The sequence below is a fragment of the Ursus arctos genome, unplaced genomic scaffold, assembly GCF_023065955.2.
Source record: "Ursus arctos isolate Adak ecotype North America unplaced genomic scaffold, UrsArc2.0 scaffold_18, whole genome shotgun sequence".
Lineage (NCBI taxonomy): Eukaryota > Metazoa > Chordata > Mammalia > Carnivora > Ursidae > Ursus > Ursus arctos.
Genome location: NW_026622852.1, coordinates 25871910 through 25893633, shown reverse-complemented (window position 1 = coordinate 25893633; position 21724 = coordinate 25871910). Strand labels below are relative to the sequence as shown.

Genomic DNA, 21724 nt, shown 5'->3' with positions numbered 1-21724 from the left:
TGTTTTCCCTCGAGGAGCTTGTCCTGGCTCCTTCCGGACACCCTGTTCAGCTCTCCTGCGCTCCTCAGCACCCCCTTGTGGTCTAGATCTGATCTGCTCATTCACTCCTCTGTGTGACCTCTGGCCACAGCACCAGTGACAACCTCTGCCTCACAGGAAAAGATGAAAGGAAAGAACAAGCTGGTGCCCAGGCTTCTGGGCATCACTAAGGAGTGTGTGATGCGAGTGGACGAGAAGACCAAAGAGGTGATCCAGGAGTGGAGCCTCACCAACATCAAACGCTGGGCTGCCTCTCCCAAGAGCTTCACCCTGGTGAGTCTGGGGGCCCAGCGGGGAAGGGGCTCTGGAATTTCCAGGTGGAGGCAGCTGCAGAGGTCTCTCCCCTCCCTTGGGATAGTGCACTGAGTGTGAATCCAGAAAAAGGGGAACTATAACGATTACAGGACCATGGGGGTCAGAGTAGAGGAGAAGCTTTCCTGGAGAGAATTGATGCTTAAATGAAACAGTCTTTAAAATCAACAGGACAGAACCATCACCAGCAAGCCGAGCTCGCAGGAAACTTGGGGAGAGGGAAGAAAAAGGTGATAGAAAGAAAAAATAAGCCTCTTGTCTTTCAGCAGCAACTATATGATAGTCCCCCCCCCCCAGCTTTATATTTTGGTGTGCCAGATTGGAAACTGACACCGCCTTGATGAAGTGCCCAAGCAAAGGGACAAGAACTTCGTAAAGGCTGTTTTTCCATTTTGGATACCAGTGCTCACCCTCAGCTGTCTTTCAATGATAAATGTGTCTTCCCAGCTGTATTATCAGGGGGAGAGAGAAGAGATTTCATGAATGGCATGCATGTGAAACTATGTAGCACAAAGACTGCTTTTCAGAAATAAAGCGGTGCCCTCCAGGGAGGAAAATAAAGAGGAAATTGAAGAAGGATGGGCTTCTCCCTAGAGGGCTTTTGGCAGGCAAAGCCCCCTCACCAGCTCATCCATGGGGCTCCCATCCTACCCTTTTCCATCCTGGGTAGATGCGGGCTCTCCCACCAAGCCCCCACCTTGTCACCCTAGGATTTTGGGGACTACCAAGATGGCTACTACTCAGTACAGACGACGGAAGGGGAGCAGATCGCACAGCTCATCGCCGGCTACATTGATATCATCCTTAAGAAGGTGCGCACCCCAGCCTTCTCCTTATCCTCCCTCACCTTCTATCCAAGGTGGTCCTTTCAAAGTGGGGACCCAGGTTCTGGAAAAAGGCTGACTAGGGGAAAGAAGAGCTGTCTTTTCCCTGTCTCTCTTTTCTTTAATTGTTGTTCCTTTTTCCTTCCTACAGAAAAAAAGCAAGGATCACTTTGGGCTGGAGGGAGACGAGGAGTCTACTATGCTGGAGGACTCAGTGTCCCCCAAAAAGTACGAAGGGAACTGGGCTGATCCCGTCCGTCAGGGGCAAGGACGGCAGGGCCTATCTCCAACGACTGCTGAGGGGTGGGGAATCCCTAGGACAGTTCTTTAACCAGTCACAGGCTCTCATGAGACCTCACGCGCCCCCCCGCCCCCCAGACCACAAGACCTGCAAAGGTAGTAGAGCTGGGTGGGAAGGGGGTGAGACCGCAAAGTCCTCTGAGTGCTGCCCAGGGTGTCCCCTCTCTAGGTCGACAGTCCTACAGCAGCAGTATAACCGGGTGGGGAAAGTGGAGCACGGCTCTGTGGCCCTGCCTGCTATCATGCGCTCCGGAGCCTCTGGTCCTGAGAATTTCCAGGTGGGCAGCATGCCACCGGCCCAGCAGCAGATTACCAGTGGCCAGATGCACCGAGGACACATGCCCCCTTTGGTAAGAGTGCCTCTGCTGCCACCACGGTACCAGGCCTTTCTCCCCCGTCAGCTGGGCCCAGCCAGGAGCTAGGCAGTCTTTTCCCATGTCCCTGTTTGTATTCCTATCCCTAGCCTCGAGTCCTCCTTTACCTTCTCTTGCCTCTAAGCATTCCCTATTTCTCCAACCCTTGTGTTGCAGACGTCAGCCCAGCAGGCACTCACTGGGACCATCAACTCCAGTATGCAGGCTGTGCAGGCTGCCCAGGCCACTCTGGATGACTTTGACACTCTGCCCCCTCTGGGCCAGGATGCTGTGAGTATGGGAGGGAGGAGAGGCCAGCAGTGCTGAGGCTGGGACTCCCCAGAGGGAATGGGGTTAACCAAACCAGGGCAGATCCTGAGCTTTGCTTCTCTCTCTCTCTCTCTCTCTCTCTCTCTCTCTCTCTTTCTCGCAGGCCTCGAAGGCCTGGCGTAAGAACAAGATGGATGAATCAAAGCATGAGATCCACTCCCAGGTAGATGCCATCACGGCCGGCACTGCCTCCGTGGTGAACCTGACAGCGGGTAAGCTGGACGCCGAGCTCTCTGTGCGGCAGGGAGGGGAAGGAAGAGCGCGTGCAAGCATGAGTGTGACTGGCTCTGGGTGGGACCGCCCCCTGACTCATGGAAGAGTCTGCGTGCGTGTATGTCTCTCTCAGGATGTGTGTGTGACTAACGCCTCTGACTGTGTGCCTCCCCCGCCCATCGTCTGGCCTGCCCACCTCTCACTCCTGCTCCTCTTCCTCCTCCCTCAGGGGACCCTGCGGAGACAGACTACACAGCAGTGGGCTGTGCGGTCACCACCATCTCCTCCAACCTCACGGAGATGTCCCGCGGCGTGAAGCTGTTGGCTGCCCTGCTGGAGGATGAAGGCGGCAGCGGCCGGCCCCTGCTGCAGGCCGCCAAGGGCCTCGCCGGGGCGGTGTCCGAGCTGCTGCGCAGTGCCCAGCCAGCCAGTGCTGAGGTCGGGGGCCACGGGCTGCCACTAGGGAGGAGAGCCCAAAGGAGAAGGGGGCAGTCCAGGCTGCGGGGTGGAGGCGTGGGACCTGGGGGCGTGTAGGACCGTGGGCATGCGGGCAGGGATTGGGCAGCTTCTGACCGGTGTCCACTCTCCACAGCCCCGTCAGAACCTGCTGCAAGCAGCTGGGAACGTGGGCCAGGCCAGTGGGGAGCTGTTGCAGCAAATTGGGGAAAGTGATACTGACCCCCACTTCCAGGTTAGTGATTTCCGCCACCCCTAGAACATAAGCTTCTTGGAGGTCATCTCTGACCCTGAATCTAGCTCCTACTCCTGGTACTACAAATTGACTTCTCAGAGCCGATCTGAACCTCTGTTTGCAGGGGATGACACTGGGAACCTCCAGTCCCTTTTGGGGGGGATGAGAATTCAGAACCCCTGAGTCCAAACTAAATCTACTAGTTCACCCTTGGCTGATTAATATTTTGTAGCCGCCTGTCATCTTTTCCTTGTCTTCCCCATGTATAGCCCTTGTCCCAAGTTAACATCTTGAAGCCCCCTCCTTGCCACCCTGAGGACACTGTTCCTCTAGCTACCCCTTCCCCACCCCATGTCAGTTTCCTCAGCTGACTTGTCATCCTGGATTTCCCACGCAGATATGTGCACCCAGAGGGGCTGGGGCTCGATCTCCCCCCGATTCCCCCACGGTAACGGCCTCTGGCCTGGGCCTTCCCAGCTTTGTCCTCTCTGAGCCGCATACACTCGCTCTGCACCTGTCCCCCAGCCTCCTGGGGGAGCAGAACATGCTGGCAGATGGGGAGGCATGTCACAGGCAGGGCTTGGGACTTGGGGTCAGGGAGGGTTGTACGGGGTCTCGCACTCCAGGGTGACTGCTTTCAACCAAGACTGAGAAGGAATGGAGGAAGGAAGCTGGGGGTGGGAGGGACCCCGAGAGGTATCTCTCTCCATCCCATTGTAACGGCACCGCCCCTCCCTCCCCATCGCCGTCCGAGTGTATCCGCCTCATGCATTTCTCCCTTTGGTGTAGGCTCTGTTTCTTTTGGTGTAGGTTTGTTCCTCGGTGAGGGTTCTGTCCTACTGGGCGCTCGAGGCAGGGGCTTGGGGTAGCTTCTGGTTGCTTCTGCATACACTGTCCTATGATCGGAGTCAGTGGGAATAATGAAACAGCTTATGCCTCTGAGAAGGGTCCATGGATCCCAAGCCCAATCTCAGGCCCTGCTGACAGCTGTTTCCTCACAGGACGTACTAATGCAGCTAGCCAAGGCCGTGGCAAGTGCTGCAGCTGCCTTGGTCCTCAAGGCCAAGAGTGTGGCCCAGCGGACAGAGGACTCGGGGCTTCAGACCCAGGTCATTGCTGCAGCAACACAGTGTGCCTTGTCCACCTCCCAGCTGGTGGCCTGTACCAAGGTGAGCCCCAGAGGTTGCGCTAGCCTGTGCTGAGGGGCGATGGTGCCACACACGAGAGCCTCTCGTTTCACCTCTTCGGCTCCTCCTTACCTATCCCAGTGACTGTCGCAAACACCACAAACACCCCACCTCACGACTCCTTTCCGTGGCCTTCGTCTCTCACGCGCAGTTTGCCCGCAGGTGGTGGCGCCTACAATCAGCTCACCTGTCTGCCAAGAGCAGCTGGTGGAGGCTGGACGCCTGGTGGCCAAAGCCGTGGAGGGCTGTGTGTCCGCCTCCCAGGCAGCCACAGAGGACGGGCAGCTGCTGCGGGGGGTAGGAGCAGCGGCCACAGCCGTCACCCAGGCCCTGAATGAGCTGCTGCAGCATGTGAAGGCCCACGCCACGGGGGCTGGGCCTGCTGGCCGTTATGACCAGGCCACTGACACCATCCTCACCGTCACCGAGAACATCTTCAGTTCCATGGGTGACGCTGGTAAGGACACCACTCCTGGGAAGACAGCGAACCCCAGTGAGGCTCCCTGAGCCCAATGGACATTCCCTTGCAGACCCGCCACCTCCCCCTAAGGACTCAGCACAGTAGGCTAGGTGTTCAGTCTCTCTGAAACCTCCAGTTTGTCCTCTGTAAAGCAGGAACGTGGTCTGCCTCTGGTGTGTTTAGAGAATGTACAGAAGTCTGCACAAACGCAGCTGGAAGCTGGAAGGTGGCATTATTAAGAGTTAGCCTTCCCCACTGCACCCTACCCGCTCACCTCTGAAAGCCTTCACAATGGGTATCTGATCCTCTCAAGACTGTTTGCTGAAAATACCCATTAGAGACTGTCTTCCTCCCCATGTGAGCCCACCGGGGAATCTCCCTCTCCAAGATCCTAAACTCAAAAAACAACTCCAGGGAATCACTTTGAGAACCTTTGTCTCTCTTTAGCTGGCCTCAAGAGCAATGTCCACCTTGTCTGCACCCTTTTCCCCCACCCCTGTCCCCCTCACAGTGTCTCTGGCTTCCTTACTTGATTGTGTCCTGTCCTCAGGTGAGATGGTACGACAGGCCCGCATCCTAGCCCAAGCCACCTCTGACCTGGTCAATGCCATCAAGGCTGATGCCGAGGGGGAGAGCGATCTGGAGAATTCTCGCAAGCTATTAAGTGCCGCTAAGATCCTGGCTGATGCCACAGCCAAGATGGTGGAGGCTGCCAAGGTACAAGGCCTTTTGTGCAAACACCCAGACTGAGATCTGAAGGAAAGATCCAAATGGTCACCCTTTTCCTGGGTCTCGGGAGAGACCCAGGAAAAGCAGGAAATACATGAGAACAGATAGAAGTGCTCAGGAAATAAATGCACCCCAGGCTCCAGGCGGATGGCGGCCCAGATTTTGAGCCAGAGTGGCTGCCAGAGTGCTTGCTAACTGAAAAGGTGACCGTGCCCTTTTTCTTCCCCCAAGTCCAAGGTCTGCTGTCCTTATTTTCCTCTACTTTGCTGCCTGCTTTCTGGTCTCTCCTGGGAATGCACAGAAGCATTCAGTCCTTGGGGTTCCCCTGCCAACAGTGCAGAGAAAGACAAGGCAGGGGGACTCAAGGTGCAGAAGACTGTCAGGAAGAAGCCAAGAGGCTCTCATACTCCCTGGGCTCTGGGGCTCTTCAGTTTGCAGGAGTAGCCAGGTCCCCTGATGTGGTTTTTGAGATCCCTGCTCTAAACTGTGTCCTCCTTGTCCCAGAGAGCCCTCCTCACCCCCATTTGCTAGTGGCATTTTGTGAGGAACAGGGAAAGACACATGGCTCCTCCCCCCAAGAGGGAAAGAAGAAATAATTCCACCTGAAAAGGGTCCAGAGGGAATCCAGGGCCCCCCTACACTTCCGTTTTGCCTGCCCGAGGCAGCTCATGTCAGCTGTGGTGACCTTTAGTGTGGATGGTTAGAAATGACTTCAGGAGAAGGTTTGAGTCTGGAGGGATCAGAGCAGAGCTTCTTTGGGGCCCACAGGGATGCTGAGTGATGACTGTCTTTCCACTTCTCTCAGGGAGCAGCCGCCCACCCCGACAGTGAGGAGCAGCAGCAGCGGCTGCGGGAGGCAGCCGAGGGTCTGCGCATGGCGACCAATGCAGCTGCGCAGAATGCCATCAAGAAGAAGCTGGTGCAGCGCCTGGAGGTGAGGCTGGGACATGAGCCAGGAGCAAGAGCGTGGGCACCGTGGGAGGAACAACACCGGGAGGGGCCAGAGACTGAGTGGGGGACCGCCTGGGGCTTGTCCTAACTACTCTGTCCTCACAGCACGCAGCCAAACAGGCTGCGGCCTCAGCTACACAGACCATCGCTGCGGCCCAGCACGCAGCCTCCGCCGCCAAGGCCTCTGCCGGCCCCCAGCCCTTGCTGGTGCAGAGCTGCAAGGTGAGACTCAGTGGGAGGAGGTGTGGGAGGAGGGAGACTCCCCCTGCCTCCGGTCTGTGGCGAGGTGGCTCTCATGATGTTTTCACCCACAGGCTGTGGCAGAACAAATTCCGCTGCTGGTGCAGGGCGTCCGAGGGAGCCAGGCTCAGCCTGACAGTCCCAGTGCTCAGCTGGCCCTCATTGCCGCAAGCCAGAGCTTCCTGCAGGCAAGGCACCCTCTCCCACCTCTCAGACAGGACCCTTCCCACCCTCTGAGTCTCTGAGCTCGCCCACAGTTTAAAGCTCCGCCAATAGCCTCCTTCCCAGACGAAGCCACAGCACTCGCCGTGTCCTAAGCATCATCAGTCCCTGTACCCAAGCAGATGGTACATTCATCTGCCCACCTGTTCCCCAACAGCCAGGTGGGAAGATGGTGGCCGCTGCGAAGGCATCAGTGCCAACAGTTCAGGACCAGGCTTCGGCCATGCAGCTGAGTCAGTGTGCTAAAAACCTTGGCACCGCACTGGCCGAACTTCGTACCGCTGCCCAGAAGGTATGGGAGCTGGCTGGCTTCGGGGTGTGAGGGTAGGGGTGCGTGGGGGCGCGGTCGGTTAAGCATCTGACTCTTGATTTTGGCTCAGGTCATGATCTAAGGCTCATGAGATCAGGCCCCGTGTCGGGCCCCACGCTCAGCGCAGAGTCTGCTAAAGTTTCTCTCTCCCTCCCTGCTGTGCGTGCAAGCGCATCACACGCTCTCTTTCTCTCTCAAATAAATAAATCTTTTAAAAAAAAAGAGAAAATGAGGGTGGAGTTCTGGGATGATGGGGGTCTGCAGAATAACCTAACACAGGGGTGACTGTATAACCTGGGGCATCAGTGGCACACAGCAGTACCTCCTGTACCCAAACCCCCTTATCGTTGTAGGCTCAGGAAGCGTGTGGGCCTTTGGAGATGGATTCTGCACTGAGTGTGGTCCAGAATCTAGAGAGAGACCTGCAGGAAGTGAAGGCAGCAGCTCGAGATGGCAAGCTTAAACCCTTACCTGGGGAGACCGTAAGTATTCTTAATACCTCATTCTTGGGCGCCTGGGTGGCTCAGTTGGTTAAGCGTCTGCCTTTGGCTCAGGTCATCCCAGGGTCCTGGGATCGAGCCCCACATCAGGCTCCCTGCTCAGCGGGAAGCTGCTTCTCCCTCTGCCTGCTGCTCCCTGTGCTTGTGCGTGCTCTCGACCTCGCTCTTTCTCTGTCAGATAAATAAAATCTTATTTAAAAAAAAAAAAACTCATTCTTAATCAAACCCTGAAGTTTTCTTTCCCACTTGTACTCCAGAGCTGCCCAAAACCTTCATTTAAACTGCCAGCTGATCCCAGCTAGCTTCTCAAGTTCTCATTTCCCGGTTCTTTCTGCCCCTGAGTCTCCCACTTCATCCCTAGATGGAGAAATGTGCCCAGGACTTGGGTAACAGCACCAAAGCAGTGAGCTCCGCCATTGCCCAGCTGCTGGGGGAGGTTGCCCAGGGCAATGAGAATTACGCAGGTATGTGGACAGGGCCAGGAAGGGGCTGGGGAGCAGGAGCTGAAGGAGGGATGGAGCTGACAGAGGAAGCCACAGGGATTGGGCCTGGCAGTAAAGGCACCTTTTCCCTTCATCTCCCAGGGATCGCAGCTCGGGATGTGGCAGGTGGGCTACGGTCACTGGCCCAGGCCGCTCGGGGTGTAGCTGCCCTGACGTCAGATCCTGCAGTGCAGGCCATTGTGCTTGACACAGCCAGCGATGTTCTGGACAAAGCCAGCAGCCTCATCGAGGAGGCAAAAAAGGCAGCCGGCCATCCAGGGGACCCTGAAAGCCAGCAGCGGCTTGCCCAGGTTAGCTCTGGGGAAGAGGCCACTTCCACCTACAGCTCAACCTGACTAGAGCAAAGTCTCATCCACACTGCTAGGCCTCTTCTCAGGCCTGCTCTTGCCAGCTCCTGTCTGGATTCCACCCTTTCCCTCAGTCTTGGTAGGAGTGTCTCAGCCTGAGGCAGGGCCTAGCTGAACACCAGGTTCGAGACAGTTTGATCACTGTCACTTGATACCCTAACTTCAGCTACACACCCCCTTTCCTCTTCACTTTGGAGGCAGTAGAATGGTTTTTTCCCATGTCCCCATGAGTGGAGGAGGAACTCTCCCAAATTGTTTCCATTTTGGCAACACCTTTCCCCTTTTCCACCTCAGGTGGCTAAAGCGGTGACCCAGGCCCTGAACCGTTGTGTCAGCTGCCTGCCTGGCCAGCGAGATGTGGACAATGCCCTGCGAGCAGTGGGAGACGCCAGCAAGCGACTCCTGAGTGACTCGGTAGGAAGACCAGGAGTGTGGGGGGCACATAGGAGCTGAAGAATTCGAAATTTCTCCTTCCACCTCTAGACCTCTCCTTGACCTTGACTTCCCAGATTTACCCCCTTTTATTACTCCCAGGCTCTGTGCCCACCTCCCAGCACTTGACTAAACTCTCCCTCTCGTCGCTCCCTATGCTCGCTTCTGACTTTCTCTCCGACCCTGCAGCTTCCCCCCAGCACCGGGACATTTCAAGAAGCTCAGAGCCGGTTGAATGAGGCTGCTGCTGGGCTGAATCAGGCAGCCACAGAACTGGTACAGGCTTCTCGGGGAACCCCCCAGGACCTGGCTCGAGCCTCAGGTCGATTTGGACAGGACTTCAGCACCTTCCTGGAAGCTGGTGTGGAGATGGCAGGACAAGCCCCGGTATGAAAAGGCACAGGGTCCAACTCAGCAGTTAGGTGAGAGGTGCCCGTGTGACTGCTCAGTCCTCACCTCTGCCTGCCTCCCTTCCTCCCCTCCCTCCCCTCTCCAGTCTCTAGCAACATTTGAGTATCTGGGACAGAAGAGCCCTTTTAGAGACAGATAAGAAAGGACTGACTGGACAATGTGTTGACCTTTTCGCCTTCAACAGAGCCAGGAGGACCGGGCCCAGGTCGTGTCCAACTTGAAAGGCATCTCTATGTCTTCGAGCAAACTCCTTCTGGCTGCCAAGGCTCTGTCCACGGACCCTGCTGCCCCCAACCTCAAGAGTCAGCTGGCTGCAGCTGCACGGTAAATAGGAGCTGGGAAGCCCAGCCCCGCAATGTTGAAGAGACTGGGGAGGGGACATTTCCTGAGAAGTCCCACCTTAGGAGTGGTTACACACAAAAGAGAAATAGACACTTCCCGTCCAAGAGTGATGACCTCTGCGTGCATCCACTCAACCTTCTGTTCCTCCCAGGGCGGTGACCGACAGCATCAACCAGCTCATCACCATGTGCACCCAGCAGGCTCCAGGCCAGAAGGAGTGTGACAATGCCCTGCGGGAATTGGAGGTGGGCACTGGGCAGGCTGAGTGGTGTGGAGGCTGAGGAAGGTATTCTGGGTTTGGGGGTGAAGGCGGTGTCTTGAGTCCTGCTTTGTCCTCCCCCTGTACAGACAGTCCGGGAACTCCTAGAGAACCCGGTCCAGCCCATCAATGACATGTCCTACTTCGGCTGCCTAGACAGTGTGATGGAGAACTCAAAGGTGAGTGAGGGCAAGGGGGGCGGGGGGCAGGAAGATGGGATGAACCAGGGGCTCCTTTGCCCCTCTGAGGACAGGGACGGATTCTCCTACTACCCTCTGTTTCTCAGGTACTGGGTGAGGCCATGACTGGCATCTCCCAAAACGCCAAGAATGGGAACCTGCCAGAGTTCGGGGAGGCCATCGCCACAGCCTCCAAGGCCCTCTGTGGCTTCACCGAGGCAGCCGCACAGGTTACTCCCCCGCGACGGTCCCTGGACGGTCCCCTGCTTTCCCTCCCCTGCCACCCTAACAGCCTGACGCTCCCATAGATAACCAAGAAGTGATGTTTGCAAAACCAACTCTGTGGAAACTGGATTTCTTCCTCCTCCTTCGTGGAGATGTTTGTCAGCAACCATAGAATACCAACAGTTCTGGTCGCTGTCACCCCTGAACCCCTGGTACCTTGGGTTCTGATGACATTGTCCAGTCATGGGCCCTTTTCCAGCCCTGGCTTTCTTGGTCTATGCTAATTAGCATATGCAAGCCCTTTTTCACATTAACTATCACTTTATTAAAATAGTACCAGTGACTGTATTTCCAGCTAATTGAGTCACCACTTAGCTTTGCCTTTTTATGCATTTATGAAGATGGAACAACCTGTTAGCTGTGAGGGTACTTTGCTTTAGTACTTAAACCCTTAAGGCCGACTGGCTTGTTCATCTCGGACTGTTCCCTGAAAGCCTACCAGCCTGCTCCCTCAGTCTCTCCTACCTTCCTTTGCCCTGTTCTATATGGCCTATTGGGTGGCCTAGTCTATGTGGTGTGACTTATTTCTGGAAAAGCATAAAGAGCAAGAAGCAGAGTGACCATGTTTGAAGTATAAATCAAACCTTCTGATGGTCTTCTAATCATAAAAAATCGTTGGCAACCGTTATACCCATCCCTTTCCTCTCCAAATCTCTGAAGCTTGGAGGTGGTGTGAATATCAGTGGTCCTAATATCCTGCACAGTTTTCAGACTCTTTCAAAGGGGCTTTGCCTGCGTGCACGTGTGTGTGCGTGCACGTGTGTGTGTGTGCGTGCCAGGGTGGCTTTCAAACTTTTTGACTTCTACTTATGTTAAGCAGTACTTCTTACCTTACAGTCCCCCAGATACACATCTACATAGAAGTTTGATGAAACCCTTACCATGTGGTTTTCCTTTTTTTTTTTTTTTTCCTTTTTAACCTGAAATGTTCAAACACATTCAACAAAACAGGAGAGGTTTTTTCTTTTTTATAGTCTGATTGTCATTTGTTAATACGCCCCCGCTCACATAGTACCCTGGCTACTAACTTACCCCTGCTCCCCTTTGTGCCCACTGTCACTGGTCGGTCCCACCGAGAGATAGCCTTTCTTTCTCAGCCCCCTACCCCTCTCTCTCCCCAGGCTGCATATCTGGTGGGGGTCTCTGATCCCAACAGCCAAGCTGGGCAGCAAGGACTGGTGGAGCCCACACAGTTCGCCCGTGCAAACCAGGCAATTCAGATGGCCTGTCAGAGTTTGGGGGAGCCTGGCTGTACGCAGGCGCAGGTAACTTAAGGGAACAGGTACTATGGGCAAGTCTGGGAAAGGGTGCCGGGCCAGGATGGACCGGCCCAAGAGGGAGGTGTGGGGGCGCATCTCTGACCTTCCATACACAGCTTCTCTGGGGGTAATTGTCTTCTCCTGCCATGTTTCTTGTCACTCTAGTTACTGCTAAGTTCAGAACTTCTCTGTAGATGTTTGAGTTCACTCTCCTACTTACCCTACTACAGCTTCTCCATCAGTGTGTCTGTCTTCCATCTCCCCCTTCCCACACCCTGTTCATCTTTGGGTATCTCTGTCTCCCAAATCTTCACTTCTCAGGTGACTCCATCTTTCCTAGTTAGACTTCCAGAGATCTTGCTCTCCCTCCAACCTGCGGGCTCCTGTCTGGGTCATACCCTTCCCTCCTGCCCTCATCGTGGCTCTTCCGCGTGTCTGTCTCCACAGGTGCTCTCTGCAGCCACCATTGTGGCCAAGCACACCTCTGCACTGTGTAACAGCTGCCGCCTGGCTTCTGCTCGTACCGCCAATCCTACCGCCAAGCGCCAGTTCGTACAGTCGGCCAAGGAGGTGGCCAACAGCACAGCCAATCTTGTCAAGACTATCAAGGTTGTCAGTGTTTGAAATTCCCAGCCTCCCTCTGACCCGTCCAGTCTTCCTCTCCCCGAGTCCCTGCCTCAGTCCCTGAGGCCTTCTATCACAGCCCATCTGCCTGAGCCCAAGCCCTTCCGTGTTCATGCTGGTCATCACCAGCCTCTCCCCGCCCCTTTAGCCCAGGAAAGGAGACCTGGGCTTCACCTCCTTTGCCTACAGTCAGTCCTGAGGGCCTGTCACTCCCACTTCCAGGCGCTTGACGGAGCTTTCACAGAAGAGAACCGTGCCCAGTGCCGAGCAGCAACGGCCCCTCTGCTGGAGGCCGTGGACAATCTGAGTGCCTTTGCATCCAACCCTGAGTTCTCCAGCATTCCTGCCCAGATCAGCCCTGAGGTGAGGCGATGTGAAGGGAGAACCAATGGGCCGGCTGCCCCCTCATCTTTGCAGGAGTTTTGAGACTCACCTCCCTGCCTCCTCTCTCCCCAGGGCCGGGCTGCCATGGAGCCCATTGTGATCTCTGCCAAGACGATGTTGGAGAGTGCCGGGGGACTGATCCAGACAGCCCGGGCCCTAGCAGTCAATCCCCGGGACCCCCCGCGCTGGTCAGTGCTGGCTGGCCACTCCCGGACTGTCTCAGACTCCATCAAGAAGCTCATCACGAGCATGAGGTATTGCGGGGGTAGAGAACCGGTGTGACTAGAGACCATACACTGTGGCAGAACGGGGGCAGGGCGGGTAGTGCAATTAGATGGGATCGTGTTGGAGACCTGTTTTCCAAAATTTGGGGGATATGGGGAAAGATAGACTAGCCTTGTTTTAAAGGGATGTTCTTGGTGTTGGAGCCTATGATGTGTCTACAGGGACAAGGCTCCAGGGCAGCTGGAGTGCGAGGCGGCCATCACAGCTCTGAACAGCTGTCTGCGGGACCTAGACCAGGCTTCCCTCGCTGCAGTCAGCCAACAGCTTGCTCCCCGGGAGGGAATCTCTCAAGAGGTAAGGGAGAAACGGGTTATATGAAAGGTTGCATCTGGGAAGAGAGGCCCTGTTCCAGGTCACAGTCAGGGCTCAAGCCGGCTTCCTTCCCAGGCCTTGCACACTCAGATGCTCACTGCAGTGCAGGAGATCTCCCACCTTATCGAGCCGCTGGCCAGTGCTGCGCGGGCTGAAGCCTCCCAGCTGGGACACAAGGTACCCGGCGAGACAAGTGGGGAGTCCCAGGGCAGGGCAGGCGAGGGTTCCTGGCCCAGCTGACCTCCACTCGAACCCCTCCGCCTCAGGTGTCCCAGATGGCACAATACTTTGAGCCGCTCACCCTGGCTGCAGTGGGTGCTGCCTCCAAGACCCTGAGCCACCCGCAGCAGATGGCGCTCCTAGACCAGACGAAAACCTTGGCAGAGTCCGCCTTGCAGTTGCTGTACACAGCCAAGGAGGCCGGCGGGAACCCCAAGGTACTGAGAGCGGGAGGGAGGGGCTGCTACTAGGACGAGCTCAGAGAAGCGGGAACACCAGAGCCCCCCTCCACTCACTCGCTCTGCCCCCCAGCAAGCAGCTCACACCCAGGAGGCCCTGGAGGAGGCTGTGCAGATGATGACAGAGGCCGTAGAGGACCTGACGACAACCCTCAACGAGGCAGCCAGTGCTGCTGGGGTTGTTGGCGGCATGGTGGACTCCATCACCCAGGCCATCAACCAGGTGAGAGTCCTGGGGTGCCTGCGGTCAGAGGCTCCCCAGGGCCAGGGTCCCTGAGTTCGGTGTCAGAGACCTGACAATCAATCTCCTCCCTCCATCCGCCCCCCTCAGCTAGATGAAGGACCAATGGGTGAACCAGAAGGTTCTTTTGTGGATTACCAGACAACTATGGTGCGGACAGCCAAGGCCATTGCTGTAACCGTTCAAGAGATGGTGAGTTTGGGAGAGTGTAAGAAGGCTACCCCCGGGGAGCTTGGTGTGGGCATAACTTTACTTCTTCTGTTGTCACCAGGTAACCAAGTCAAACACCAGCCCTGAGGAGCTAGGCCCTCTTGCTAACCAGCTGACCAGTGACTACGGCCGTCTGGCCTCCCAGGCCAAGCCTGCAGCTGTGGCTGCTGAGAACGAAGAGGTAAACATGGGGGCAGCTGCCATGAAGGCCTCCCCCTCCCCGCCCCTCACAGAAAATAGTGGCATGCCCTTTGTCTCCATCATGTCAGCCTCCGGGGCCATCCCACCCTTACTCTGTCTAGCCTTCTTGAGAAAGGGGAACACCCCCTCAGGGCCACTCCACTAAAGAGTGGTCAGGGCTTGTATAGGGACAGGATCAAAGTCACAGGGATAGAGGAGACAGCTGACAATCTAGAGATTTCCTGGTCTGCTGACACCCCTCTGCGACTGTGGCTGCTTCTCTGCTATCCTGCGGGTCTGTAATCTCTTCTTAGTTCTTCCTCGTTGCAGACCCATGAAGTTCTTCCTTCCCTAAGCTCCTGGCTTTCCAAGAAAGCAAGTAATTGGATCTTACTACCACACACCTAATCCCCAGCCCCAAACCCCTCCTTAACCACATCCAGGCCAAATTGTAATCCGTGGCCCTCTGATTCAAATACCCCAGCATAAAGTGCTTCTTCCCCACCTCCTCCCTGTGCTTAACATAATCCTCACCAGTGGGTGCTTGCGTGCTATTATTTTCCATGTGTAGGAGGTGACCTCCTGCCTGAAGGATATGAAACAGGAAACCTGTGTGCTGGGCACTTTTTCTCACCACCCCTTTAGTCTACGGTGCATGTTCTGTTAGGTCCTTCGTGACTCCTCCAAGCACAGTGGAGGTCCAAGTGCCTTTTGTAAAGCCCATCTCCCTTTCCCATCCGCTCGCAGATAGGTGCCCACATCAAGCACCGCGTGCAGGAGCTGGGGCACGGCTGTGCCGCTCTGGTCACCAAGGCAGGTGCCCTGCAGTGCAGCCCTAGCGACGCCTACACCAAGAAGGAGCTCATAGAGTGTGCCCGGAGAGTCTCCGAGAAGGTGACGGCACTCACCGCCGTGGACTGGGCACTGGCTCCCCAGCCCTGCTGCCCTTCCCATCCTCTTCCCGCCTTCCCAGCCCTCTCCTCCATCCCTTCTCCTGGGCACTGGTGACCTTCCCCTTCCACGAGGCACTGACCAGAGTCACCATGTGCCTTTCCTCCCCCAGGTCTCCCATGTGCTGGCCGCGCTGCAGGCCGGGAATCGTGGCACCCAGGCCTGCATCACGGCCGCCAGTGCAGTGTCGGGCATCATTGCCGACCTCGACACCACCATCATGTTCGCTACCGCCGGCACCCTCAATCGCGAGGGAGCCGAGACTTTCGCTGATCACCGGTGAGGAAGGAACTGGGCTTCCTGGAGGCAGGGTGGCGGGTGGGGCCAGAAGAGGCTGGAGGGACTGGCGGAGGCCTGCAAAGGGCTGACTAAGCCGGGCCCTCCCTCAGGGAGGGCATTCTGAAGACCGCCAAGGTGCTGGTGGAAGACACCAAGGTCCTGGTGCAGAACGCAGCCGGGAGCCAGGAGAAGTTAGCACAGGCTGCCCAATCCTCTGTGGCCACCATCACCCGCCTCGCCGACGTTGTCAAGCTGGGTGCAGCCAGCCTGGGAGCCGAGGACCCTGAGACACAGGTATCCAGCTGATTCCCCTAATTCTGGCCAGAACCACTCACTGCCTGTTCCCCCTTTCCCTCCCACGGACCGAGCCTCTGCTCTCTCATACAGGTAGTGCTGATCAACGCAGTGAAGGATGTGGCCAAAGCCCTGGGAGACCTCATCAGCGCAACAAAGGCTGCAGCTGGCAAAGTCGGGGACGACCCTGCTGTATGGCAGCTCAAGAACTCCGCCAAGGTCGGAGGGGAACGAGAGCAACATCAGGAGAGGGGCGGATCACTGTGCTTCCTCCTGTTTCTTAACGTGACGCCCTCTGCAACTCCTCTGATGCCCCCAGGTGATGGTGACCAACGTGACATCGTTGCTCAAGACCGTGAAAGCCGTGGAAGATGAGGCCACCAAAGGCACACGGGCCCTGGAGGCAACCACAGAACACATACGGCAGGAGCTGGCGGTGAGCGAGAATCTGGGGCACTGGGGTCTTGGGTCCGACAGGGATCGTGACAGACTGTGAATCTGCATTTCAGGTATTCACAGAAATGTAAACAGTCACACTCCTTCTCCTCGCTCACAGCCAGACTTCCTAAGTAGGCTGCGCTGGTGTCTTTCCCCTCCTCGCCTACTCCTTAGTGAGCATTTGACGCCTGCCTTCCCCCACCCTCCCGCTTTCGCCCGCCACCAGTGGCCTCCGAGCTGCCACATTCTGTGGCCTCTTCTTGGCTTTCATCTTCTTCAGACATTTTGAAATCATTTGACTTTGTGAACAAGCCTCTCTGGAACTCTTTCTTCCTTGGCCCTCCGGACACCGGCTTTTGTCTTGCTTCTCCAGTGCCTCTTCCACAGCGCCAGCGAGCCACCTCCGGCCTAGTGAACGCCGAGGCCGGCCCGAACTGCTGCAAATCGCCTTTCTCTGTCGTCTTCTTTGGCATGTTTAACCACTTCCATGGTCGTTCTCTAGCAAGTTGACTTCAGTTCTGAGTTTAGTTATTCTTAGCTGCCTGCTTGACAAACCACCGAGATGCCAGGCCTCCCAGCTTCTGGCCAACAAGCCCCTTCCTCTTAGGATGGTAGCCGCCTCAGTCACCTGTGACCCTCCGGTCTCATTCCCCGATCTGGGCCATGGCTCGTCCTCCCAGCCCTCCTCTCCCATCCCCCTGCAGGCACCCTGCTTGGGGTCCTCATCTGCTCTCCCTCCACTTTGCTGCGCGGGCTTTCTGCCTGGGACTCTCCTCTCCTTCAGTTGCTGCCATTCTCACCTCCTTCTCGTCTTACTCATTTCTGAATTCACCTTTCTGATACGGTCCTTGGCGATGCCCAAACTGAAACTCTTAGCTTTCTGCCTCCCAAACCTGATCATTCCCTCGTCTTTCCCATCTTGGTCAGCGGCACCTTTTAATAACTCTGATCCTAAAGGCAGGAATCCAGCTGTAATGTTCATTTTCCTCTCGTTCCTCACATCTAAGCACATCGCTGAGATGTGTCAGCGCTCCCTCCCGGTGGATCTCATTTTCTCTTTTCCCTGCCCCCACCACCTCCACCTTGTCCAAACCATCACCAGTCCTTTGGTGCGTTGATGCCATAGCCTCCATCTGCTCTGCCCCCTCATTCACCCCTCCCATGCGCTCTCTGTACACAGGAGCCAGAGAATATAAACGAGGTTATGTCACTTCACTGCTTAAAACCCTTTAGTGAGTGCCCTGGCGTCTGTGGTAAAATCCACACTCCTTACCGTCACCTTCCAAGCCCCATGGCCCCTGCCAACCTCCCCCGTCTCCTCTCGTCCTGCTCTTCCCCCTTCCACAGCCCCGGTCCCTGCACTCTGTCCCTTCCTTCCTGTTGCAGGCCCTCACACTTGCTTTACTCCAGCTTTCTGAATATCTGGCTTCTCCCAGTCCTTCAGGCTGCAGCTTAAGTGTCCTCTCCTCAGGGGCACCTAGCTGGCTCGCTCAGTGAAGCATGCTACGCTTGATCTCAGGGCCGTGAGTTCCAGCCCCACTTTGGGTGTAGAGATTACTTTGAAAAGTAAACTAAAATCTTTAAAAAAAAAAAAAAAAAAAAAAAGCCCTCCCCTTAGAGAGGCTTCCGCAGCTGCCTACCTGAGAAAGGACCTCATTTTTATTTCTCAGCACAGCACCCTCTTTATTTCCCTCACAGCTCAGGTCAGTCTTTCTGCTCATTTGCCTATTCGTTGTCTGTGTCGAAAACAGTAGTGTAAACGCCATGAGAACAAGGGCCTTTTCTCCTTTATTCCCCATTGCACTCCTCTAACACCTCACACAGAACCTACCACCTGCTGATTTTTAATAATTTGCTGGATAAACACATATATCAAAATATTTTTATTGACTTATTATGTAAAATTCTAAGTTTCTTGATCTGATATTCAGGGCCCCAACAACCTTTTCTCCACCATCCCTATAATTCTGGAACATTTCTTGATACTCTCTCACTTGACATCCTGGTTATTCATGGCCCTCTGTGTACCTAAAATGCCCTTCTGTTATCTAGGTCTCTTAATACCCAGCCCTTGCCCTACCTGGGCCACTCACTCCTCCAAGGCTTCTCTATCACTTAGGAATGAAAACCTAGCTCAGAGGTACTTCTTAAATTTCAAACAAATAAACTCTTCCCAATCACTTCAGTCAGAAATGAGCAGCAGCCTTATGTCAGCTGTGATGTGTGAACTCCTCCAAGGACCCGATCTACAATAAGTACTCGGTGAATGCCGGTTATCAAGCCGGTGGATGAATGGACAGATGGTACAAGGAGAGTGCTACATTGTCTTAAGTCCCACTCACCGTACAATTTTTCTTGTTCGACCCTCAACAGGTCTTCTGTTCCCCAGAGCCACCTGCCAAGACCTCCACCCCAGAAGATTTTATTCGCATGACCAAGGGTATTACCATGGCAACAGCCAAGGCTGTTGCCGCTGGCAACTCCTGTCGCCAGGAGGACGTCATTGCCACAGCTAATCTGAGTCGTCGTGCTATCGCAGATATGCTTCGGGCTTGCAAGGTAGAAACCCTGATAGGGAGGCGGAAGTCCGAGGCAGTGCGGCAGCTCTCGGGCAGAACGTGGGAGGGGAGAAAGTGCAGGGGCTCCGGGGGCCTGGGGCTCTTCGGGATCCTCACGCTAAGTCTGTGGGCTAGGAAGCAGCTTACCACCCAGAAGTGGCCCCTGATGTGCGGCTTCGGGCCCTGCACTACGGCCGGGAGTGTGCCAACGGCTACCTGGAGCTGCTGGACCACGTGCTGCTGGTAAGGAAGGCGGGCGGTCTGCTCCTCGTGCCAGCCTCCCGGACGACCGGCCTCTCCCCACGTGCTTCACACCCCGCTCTCGATTTGTTCCTTCAGATCGCCCCACCCCCCTTCTACTTCCCAAATCTGTTCTCATTCCCAAGTCTCCCTTCCACTGGGGCCCCATCGTTCTTAGAATCTTTGGTTTTCCCGCTCACCTCTTCCTCCTCATTTCTCTTATCTCCTCTCTTCCCACCTGACCGCCCCCTTCTCTACCTTCGTCTCTTCTTCTCATCATTCTCCTTGCTCCTTGTCAGCCGGTGAGTGGCGCACCTCCCGCTGTGTTCACCATGTGTGCGGCGTGGTGCCAGGAGTGCACCTGCGAGGCGGTGTGGGGTTTGAGGGCTGCGGTGTTAAGCGGTCTCGGCAGGGGCAGGGGTCACAGTCGGCCCGTGTCTTAGCTCTGGTAGAAGCTGAGATCTGATGCTTCCTGCTCCCTGGCCTCTCTTCCCCAGACCCTGCAGAAGCCAAGCCCGGAACTGAAGCAGCAGCTGACGGGACACTCAAAGCGTGTGGCTGGTTCGGTCACTGAGCTCATCCAGGCTGCTGAGGCCATGAAGGGTGAGGGGTGACCAGGGCAGGGAGGGAAGAGAGCCTCTGTCACGGGGAGATCTCTGCCTCCTGGCTGCGCTGCTCTGAGCCGGCCTCTGCCCACATTCCCCACAGGTGCCGGGGGCTGGTGCTACTAACCCTGCTGCCCGGTGCTCCTGACCTCCCTGCTCTGCCTTAGCCCTTTTCTTCCTCCCTTCGCCCCACCAGGAACAGAATGGGTGGACCCAGAGGACCCCACAGTCATTGCTGAGAACGAGCTCCTGGGAGCTGCGGCCGCCATTGAGGCTGCAGCCAAAAAGCTGGAGCAGCTGAAGCCTCGGGCCAAACCCAAGGTCCGTCCTCCCCCGTCCGTCTTTCCGCCCCTCCTGGCAGAACGTGCCCACCTTGACTTTGCGTCTCTCTCTGCAACCTTTGTTCGTTGTAGGAGGCAGATGAGTCCCTCAACTTTGAGGAGCAGATACTGGAAGCTGCCAAGTCCATCGCGGCGGCCACCAGCGCCCTGGTAAAGGCGGCGTCAGCCGCCCAGAGGGAACTCGTGGCCCAAGGGAAGGTACGCACTCGGATGCCCGGAAGAATGGGCACAGCAGCAGTGTCGCTGTCCATCCTGAAATTGCTGGCGGGCTTTTACACACCTACGGAGAGCACAGGTCTGAATAGGCCTCCTCTGTCCTCCACAGGTGGGCGCCATTCCAGCCAATGCACTGGATGATGGGCAGTGGTCCCAAGGCCTCATTTCTGCTGTGAGTACACCGTACCCACTAGGCCCCTCAGCTAGGGAGGCTTGAGAAGCCCGGAGAGGGGAAGGACCAGGGCAGGAGGCATATTCTGACCGAGTCCTCCTCACTGCAGGCCCGGATGGTGGCCGCAGCCACCAACAATCTGTGTGAAGCTGCCAATGCAGCTGTGCAAGGCCACGCCAGCCAGGAGAAGCTCATCTCATCAGCCAAGCAGGTGGCTGCGTCCACAGCCCAGCTCCTGGTGGCCTGCAAGGTCAAGGCTGACCAGGACTCTGAGGCAATGAAACGACTTCAGGTGAGGAACCCTGACCATCCGGCGGTACCTTGGGCTGTGCTGCTTTAAACCGTGACCCCCAAGACGTGCTTCTCTGTGAGGGAGGAGAGCGACTCTCAGCTGAGTTCCCAGCCTCCCACTGCCTTCCCTCTGCCCAGGCTGCTGGCAACGCGGTGAAGCGCGCCTCGGACAACCTGGTGAAGGCGGCCCAGAAGGCCGCAGCCTTTGAAGACCAAGAGAACGAGACAGTGGTGGTGAAGGAGAAGATGGTGGGGGGCATCGCCCAGGTGAGCTTTGCCCCAGACACCCTGAAGGACCCTGCCAGCAAGGCAGTCACGCTGCCGGCGCTGGCCCCAGCGCCCCTGCACCCTAAGGCACACGCTCGCTGAACCGAGCCCCTGATCTCCATCCCTCAGATCATTGCCGCACAGGAAGAGATGCTTCGGAAGGAACGGGAGCTGGAAGAGGCGCGGAAGAAGCTGGCACAGATCCGGCAACAGCAGTACAAGTTCCTGCCTTCAGAGCTTCGGGATGAGCATTAGGGCGGCCGCTTCTATTTAATGCAGACCCAGCCCAGAGACTGTGCCCGCCGCTACCAAAGCCTTCTGGGCGGTCGGCCCGGCCCGCCCAGCCCCAGCACTCCCCAGAGTGCCTGCCAGACCCCGGGCCTGGGCCTCCCCAGTCCCGCTGCACATCCCCTGCCCCCTCCCTGACTCCAAGTGCCTTCATGCCCTAGGGCCCCCTAAGTGCCTGCCCCTCCCTAGAGTATTAACGCTCCGAGAGTATTATTAACGCTGCTGTATGTCAGTCTGAACCTGCCAGGGCTCCAGCCCGCTGCACCCTGCCAGCAGCTTCCAGCCAGTCCCCACAGCCTTGGCTCTACTACTTTTTTGATACTGTCTACCCCCACCCCCAGCTATCTGTGGGGGCCACGGGGTTGTAAGCCCCAAACAGGTCATGCTCCAATAAAGGTGATTCTGCCTGCAA

The 21724-nt window shown here is 56.5% G+C and overlaps 1 protein-coding gene across 7 annotated transcripts in view; it reads left to right on the top strand.

Moving 5' to 3' along the window:
- TLN1 (talin 1) overlaps nucleotides 1-21724 on the top strand; it is a 31676-nt gene extending 9952 nt beyond the window's left edge. For 4 of the 7 annotated variants that reach the window (XM_044386819.3, XM_048223305.2, XM_044386820.3 and 1 more), the window contains exons 10-57: nucleotides 157-312; nucleotides 1062-1163; nucleotides 1327-1403; nucleotides 1645-1825; nucleotides 2006-2119; nucleotides 2262-2370; nucleotides 2601-2809; nucleotides 2964-3062; nucleotides 4064-4231; nucleotides 4412-4706; nucleotides 5260-5426; nucleotides 6244-6372; nucleotides 6495-6611; nucleotides 6704-6817; nucleotides 7009-7143; nucleotides 7515-7643; nucleotides 8023-8125; nucleotides 8246-8454; nucleotides 8806-8925; nucleotides 9133-9330; nucleotides 9539-9678; nucleotides 9848-9941; nucleotides 10045-10134; nucleotides 10242-10364; nucleotides 11541-11684; nucleotides 12126-12287; nucleotides 12525-12665; nucleotides 12759-12940; nucleotides 13133-13265; nucleotides 13359-13460; nucleotides 13550-13720; nucleotides 13815-13964; nucleotides 14073-14174; nucleotides 14254-14373; nucleotides 15120-15266; nucleotides 15436-15602; nucleotides 15713-15896; nucleotides 15990-16115; nucleotides 16216-16332; nucleotides 18708-18893; nucleotides 19028-19135; nucleotides 19630-19735; nucleotides 19934-20058; nucleotides 20151-20276; nucleotides 20404-20466; nucleotides 20576-20758; nucleotides 20896-21024; nucleotides 21154-21724. In XM_044386819.3, the coding sequence (XP_044242754.2) occupies nucleotides 157-312; nucleotides 1062-1163; nucleotides 1327-1403; nucleotides 1645-1825; nucleotides 2006-2119; nucleotides 2262-2370; nucleotides 2601-2809; nucleotides 2964-3062; nucleotides 4064-4231; nucleotides 4412-4706; nucleotides 5260-5426; nucleotides 6244-6372; nucleotides 6495-6611; nucleotides 6704-6817; nucleotides 7009-7143; nucleotides 7515-7643; nucleotides 8023-8125; nucleotides 8246-8454; nucleotides 8806-8925; nucleotides 9133-9330; nucleotides 9539-9678; nucleotides 9848-9941; nucleotides 10045-10134; nucleotides 10242-10364; nucleotides 11541-11684; nucleotides 12126-12287; nucleotides 12525-12665; nucleotides 12759-12940; nucleotides 13133-13265; nucleotides 13359-13460; nucleotides 13550-13720; nucleotides 13815-13964; nucleotides 14073-14174; nucleotides 14254-14373; nucleotides 15120-15266; nucleotides 15436-15602; nucleotides 15713-15896; nucleotides 15990-16115; nucleotides 16216-16332; nucleotides 18708-18893; nucleotides 19028-19135; nucleotides 19630-19735; nucleotides 19934-20058; nucleotides 20151-20276; nucleotides 20404-20466; nucleotides 20576-20758; nucleotides 20896-21024; nucleotides 21154-21279 (6678 nt within the window). In that variant the 3' untranslated portion in view covers nucleotides 21280-21724. Of the gene's footprint in view, nucleotides 1-156; nucleotides 313-1061; nucleotides 1164-1326; nucleotides 1404-1644; nucleotides 1826-2005; nucleotides 2120-2261; nucleotides 2371-2600; nucleotides 2810-2963; nucleotides 3063-3459; nucleotides 3511-4063; nucleotides 4232-4411; nucleotides 4707-5259; nucleotides 5427-6243; nucleotides 6373-6494; nucleotides 6612-6703; nucleotides 6818-7008; nucleotides 7144-7514; nucleotides 7644-8022; nucleotides 8126-8245; nucleotides 8455-8805; nucleotides 8926-9132; nucleotides 9331-9538; nucleotides 9679-9847; nucleotides 9942-10044; nucleotides 10135-10241; nucleotides 10365-11540; nucleotides 11685-12125; nucleotides 12288-12524; nucleotides 12666-12758; nucleotides 12941-13132; nucleotides 13266-13358; nucleotides 13461-13549; nucleotides 13721-13814; nucleotides 13965-14072; nucleotides 14175-14253; nucleotides 14374-15119; nucleotides 15267-15435; nucleotides 15603-15712; nucleotides 15897-15989; nucleotides 16116-16215; nucleotides 16333-18707; nucleotides 18894-19027; nucleotides 19136-19629; nucleotides 19736-19933; nucleotides 20059-20150; nucleotides 20277-20403; nucleotides 20467-20575; nucleotides 20759-20895; nucleotides 21025-21153 lie in introns of all 7 variants that reach the window. The other 3 variants (XM_057313570.1, XM_057313571.1, XM_057313569.1) reach the window with 1 other exon arrangement.